Genomic DNA, 5,646 nt, shown 5'->3' with positions numbered 1-5,646 from the left:
TCTTGTTTGTGTTTCTGAAGTCCTTGGCAAACGTTTTCTTGAAAAGGAAGATATTTTGGTGCTCTCTGAGCTTGGCGGTTTCCTTGCAGAGGTTTCAAATTCAAATTCAAACCTTTTATTGTCCGTGCACAACGTATGTACAATGAGATTGGTGGCGCTCCCTCAGTGCATCCCCCCCCAACACAGAACAACTCACAGTGAAGACAGAAAACCCCATACCCAATAAATCATGTTAACAAACACTCAGTCCTATTGTGCCAATGTGAACATGTTACACATTGCACCGGCCCTGCAGCCCATCATACTACGTAGTTACGATGTTATTTCGCATTCAGGAGTCTTGACAGCCCACGGATAAAAACTGTTCTTCAGCCTGTTTGTGCGGCTGGCTATGCATCTCCTTCCCGATGGTAGGAGGGTAAAGAAGTGGTGAACAGGGCGTGACTCGTCATTATTGAGATCCTGAAACAGGGAAGCAAAAAGCTGGATGGAGGGTTTTCTCCTCTTCTCCTGAGTCAAAGCCTTGTCGATCCATCTCCAAGCTGGAGAAAACATCTGCAGAGCATCTGCTCGCCTCGCCCATCCGTACTTTGCCTTGAGATATAGCCAAGTCTTTTCCTCCTCCACTTACCCAGCCTAGGTGGAGATATTTCCAAACCTTGCCAGGTTTTTTTTAGATTTTATCTCTCCGTGTTATCTCAGGCCAGCCTGGAAAATAAATCTCAAGGATGTTTTCAAGTAATTGAATAGAGCTGGTAGCATCAGAGCTGCAATCACACAGGAGGGAAACGCTAGATTTGCCACCAGAATGGAGGGCCAAGCTCCAGTTTATATTCATTAGACATGGCATTGGGGAGGGGGGGGGGGGTGTCTATCTTTTGACAGACGGCCTCTTATCTTGTTGGTCTGCCTGTGGAAGAGTTCTCTCTTGCCCAAAATATATTGGCTTTTGGGGTACTTTCTGTTCTCCAGATCTGCAGGAGGGGCGGGAGGGGGGAAAGAAAGGAAAGAAGGGAAGGAGGGAGGAGATGTGAAGAGAAAGGGAAGGAAGGAGGGAGGGAGGGAGGAAAGACATGGGAAGGGAGAAGGGAAAGAAGAAAGGAAAGAGAAAGGAAGGAGGGAGGGAGGGAGGAGAGATGAAAGGAAAGAGATGGGAAGAAGAAGGGAGGGAGGGAGGAGATGGGAAGAGAAAGGGAGGAAAGGGGGAAGGGAGGAAGGAAAGACATGGGAAGGAAGAAGGGAGAGAAGAAAGGAAAGAGAAAGGAGGAGGGAGGGAGGAAGGAAGGAAGGAAAGAGATGGGAAGAAGAAGGAAGGAAGGACATGGGAGGGAGGGAGGAAGGAAAGAGATGGGAAGAAAAAGGGAGGGAGGACATGGGAAGGAAGAAAGGAGAGAAGAAAGGAAAGAGATGGGAAGAAGAAGGAAGGAAGGAGGGGGAGGAAGGAATTGGAAGGAAGGAAGGAGATGGGAAGAAAAAGAGAGGGAGGGAGGAAAGACATAGGAAGGAAGAAAGAGAAGAAAGGAAAGAGGTAGGAAGAAGGAGGGAAGGAAGGAAGGAGATGGGAAGAGAAAGGGAGGAAAGACATGGGAAGGAAGAAAGAGAAGAAAGGAAAGAGGTAGGAAGAAGGAAGGAAGGAAGGAAGGAAGGAAGGAAGGAAGGAGATGGGAAGAGAAAGGGAGGAAAGACATGGGAAGGAAGAAAGAGAAGAAAGGAAAGAGGTAGGAAGAAGGAAGGAAGGAAGGAAGGAAGGAAGGAAGGAGGGAGGGAGCACATCGTCGTTACTCAAAGCCCGAGCGATCCAACCCCGAGGCGGCTGGACCGATCGTGTGAATGCATGCCCCCAGACGAATCGCCCGCAGGCTTTTGGCCACCAGAGCGGAGCGCCGCGCGAGCGGTGGAGCCGCAACTGGCAGCGTGGGGAGTCCCGCGCGTGGGCCTCTTTTCGGTTGCTGCCCATCCCGCCCGCCGCCAACCTGGGCAAAAGCGCGGTGGGTCTCATGGGCGACGTGGAAAGAGGCACCCAGAGGAACCCAGACGCTCTGATTTTGGACGGTGAGACCCACCGATCCGCCTGGGGGGGGTCTCTCTTTTGCCCCCCCCCTTTATCTTTTACTAGCTGCCTTGACTTCCAGATCGCAGCTTCCTAACCTGCGGGTTGGGCGCGGCGAGCTCCTGAGCCAGTGCAGAGCGCGGCCAACTCGAGGGGGATCTCAAAGGATAGGCTCACCATTTTGGGGAGTGGGTGGGCTTTGTCTCCCTTGCCCTCTTGTTCCGATTCCATTGGGACCCCTGCTAAGAAGGCCCTCTGAGCATACACAGAGTGCATCTGGACATATAAAAATACACCCACTTTCTTCACCGTTATTGATTACTTTATTGCTGTCATTCTTAAGGATATTTCTTTAAGCTGGTTCGTACATCAAACGGTAGGAATAATCAATCAAGGATATTTGGTGATGTGCTATCAAGCCGATCAACCAATTATGATTATGTGTCATCACATCAAACTTGTTTGTTTGTTTGTTTGTTTGATTGATTGAGCCTTGATAGTACAGTGGTTTAGTGCACCCTGTTATTAACACAGCTGCCTGCAATTTCTGCTGGTTCGAATCCCTCCAAGGCTCAAGGTTGACTCAGCCTTCCATCCTTTCTAAGGTAGGTGAAATGAGGACCCAGTTTGTGGGGGCAATAAGCTGACTTTGTATAAAATATACAAAAGAATGAAGGCTATTGCTTAACGCATTGTAAGCCGCCCTGAGTCTCCGGAGAAGGGCGGCATATAAATCAAATTTTTAAAAAAAATTGATTGATTGATTGATTGATTGATTGATTGGATTGATTACGTGTTCTCCAATCAAACAAACACAGGGAAAGGGACCATGGCAAGTTGGTGATCCTGTGGATAGATCCTTTCCAGGGTCTACCACCAGTGCCTCCACTACCACTGAGATAACAAAGCTGCTGCCCTCCAGATCTTACGCCTCTGTGATCACCCCCTGAAAATACTTGCAAAGCGGAGCGCGGTTCTACAGTAGTGGCCAAAATTGTGGAAACCTTTTGGGGAAAAATGTATTTTCTAAAACTAGTTAATAACATCACTTCTTCTTCGGAGTAGTACCATAAAATTATATATCAATGGAAAGATAATTTAATCAAGAATGTAAGGCCATGACTTTTAGGAAGGATTTGCTACTGGAATAGCAGCTACAGTATAAAGAAGACTCTAGAAAGAGTGCAGAGAAGAGCGACAAAGATGATTAAGGGACTGGAGGCTAAAACATATAAAGAAGAAATTTTTAAATGTTTTAATTGGTTTGTGATTTTTAATTTTTGGGCCAAATTTATATATATTTTAACTGTTTTTTAATATTTGTATTTCATGTTCTTAATTCTGGCTGTACACCACCCTGAGTCCTCAGGGAGAAGGGCGGTATATAAATTGGAAATAAAATAAAATAAAATAAAATAAAATAAAATAAAATAAAATAAAATAATAAATAAATAAATAAATAAATAAAAAAAAAAAGAACAGTTGAAGGAATTGGATATGTCTAGTTTAATGAAAAGAAGGATTAAGGGTGACATGATAGCAGTCTCCCAATATTTAAGGTGCTGCCACAAAGAAGAGGGAGTCAAGCTATTCTCCAAAGCACCTGAGGGCAGGACAAGAAGCAATGGGTGGAAACTAATCAAGGAGAGAAGCAACTTAGAACTAAGGAGAAATTTCCTGACAGTGAGAACAATTAATAAGTGGAACAACTGGCCTCCAGAAGTTGTAAATGCTCCAACATTGGGAGTTTTTAAGAAGATGTTGGATAACCATTTGTCTGAAGTGGTGTAGGGTTTTCTGCCTGGGCAGGGGGTTGGACTAGAAGACCTCCAAGTTCCCTTCCAACTCTGTTATTCTATTCTATTCTATTTTGGCCACTACCATAGATGTAAAAATGAACTGGCGTGCACGAGAAGTTACAAAAGCCAGGAAACACGTCTCAACTGCAACTAAACCAGATCGGAGGAAGGACAATTTCAATCAGGGTGTTTCCTGCACTTGGGGAAAAAAAACAGTAGAGTTGGGGAGGGGGGTGGGGTGGAAATCAGGTTGCTGGATTTAAGCATGTCGCACAAACCTAGCCACGGCTATGTTAGCTTATTCAATAAGCCTTATTGCACGAGCTCGGCGGGTTGGGTTTTTTTTTTCCGTGAAACTGGATGAAGCAACGCTTGGCATGGGGCAGTAACATTGCAAGCTTGCGAGAAATTTGCAGGCAGGAAGTGAATAGTTTATGTGAGACCGAAAAACATGAATAACTGGTTTGGTGTCAGTGGTTTAGCCTCCCCTTCCCCCCGCCCGCCTGCCCCAAGCTAGAAACCAGGAGCCTGAGAATTCTAGTCTTGCCATAGATAACAAAGGCAGCTGGGTGGTCTTGGCTGTGCCAGTCACTTTCTCTCAGCCCTAGGAAGCAGGCAATGGCAAACCCGCGTCTGAGTCCTTGCCAAGAAAACTGCAGGGCAGCGTCTGCAGGAGAGTGGCTCAAAAGGAGAAAAAGGAGGAGAAAACATGGAGACGCCTGTTGCATTAACAGCAATAAGATTAACACATTAACCGAGTTGGAAGGGACCTTATAGGTCCGTGATGGCGAATCTATGGCACGGGTGCCGCAGGTGGCACACGGAGCCATATCTGTGGGCACACGAGCATTGCCCTACCTCAGTCCAGCACGTATGTGCGCGTTGGCCAACTGATTTTTGGGCCTTCCGGGCCTACAGGAAGTCGGGAAACGGGCTGTTTCCAGGCCTCCGGAGGAATGGGGAAGGCTGTTTTCACCCTCTCCAGGCTCCTAGAAATGTTCTGGAGCCTGGGGAGGGCAAAAAAATGGGTCTACTGGGACCACCGGGCCATCGCGTGCCAAAAGTGGGGGGAGAGTGAGGGGGTCCAACCCCCTGCTCAAGCAGGAGACCCTATACCATTTCTGACCAATGGCAGTCAGATTAAAAGGACATTTACTGTATGTCACCATTCTTTGTTTTTCTTTTTTTTAATATTAACCGTTCCAGAGGAAATTCTGCCCCGTTGTTGAAAGAGGCAAACAAAACATATTTTTACCTTGCGGCAGAATGGAATTTTTTTTCAAACTGGCCCCTGCCTGGTTCCCAGCAAGCATCTCTCATTCCCTTAGTTTGTTGAATCTCAGCTGACGTTGCATTGCAATGGTCTTTGAGTGGTTTGTTTTGGGACGGGGCTCACAGTTTTATGTTGGCTTGTTTGTTTGTTTGTTTGTTTGTTTTTCCTTTCAGGGAACTTTGAGGAAAACTACAGCCTGTGTGAATGGATCCTCATTATCCTAATGTATCTTTTTGTAATTGTAACCTTCCCCATAACCATCTGGATGTGCATAGAGGTAATGATAGATCCTTGGAGTCCTTCTTCCCATTTATTTCCTTCTCTCCTTTCTTCCTTCCCATGCCTTTCCTCCCTCCTTCCCTCCCTTTCTCTTCCCATCTCCTTCCTTCCTTCTTCCCATCTCCTTCCTTCCCATCTCTTTCCTTTCCTTCTTTCCTTCCTCCTCCCTCTTTCCTCCGCACCTTTCTCTTCCCATCTTCCTTCCTTCCCTTATCTCTCCTTTCCTTCCTTCCTTCCTCTCTCCT

General features: G+C 46.5%; 1 protein-coding gene across 1 annotated transcript in view; it reads left to right on the top strand.

Annotated features, from left to right (window-relative positions):
* Nucleotides 1-1,997: 1,997 nt before the first annotated feature.
* The window catches only part of LOC139325685 (stomatin-like), a 10,655-nt gene continuing 7,006 nt past the window's right edge, over nt 1,998-5,646 (top strand). Inside the window, exons 1-2 of the mRNA XM_070955635.1 lie at nt 1,998-2,052; nt 5,296-5,399. Of these exons, the coding sequence (XP_070811736.1) occupies nt 1,998-2,052; nt 5,296-5,399 (159 nt within the window). The remainder of the gene's footprint in view (nt 2,053-5,295; nt 5,400-5,646) is intronic.

Source organism: Pituophis catenifer, unplaced genomic scaffold, assembly GCF_029215685.1.
Source record: "Pituophis catenifer annectens isolate HBS135680 unplaced genomic scaffold, rPitCat1.0.hap2 SCAF_17, whole genome shotgun sequence".
Taxonomy (NCBI): Eukaryota; Metazoa; Chordata; class Lepidosauria; order Squamata; family Colubridae; genus Pituophis; species Pituophis catenifer.
The sequence above is the reverse complement of the archived record's forward strand: the minus strand, read 5'-3'. Positions and strand labels throughout refer to the sequence as shown.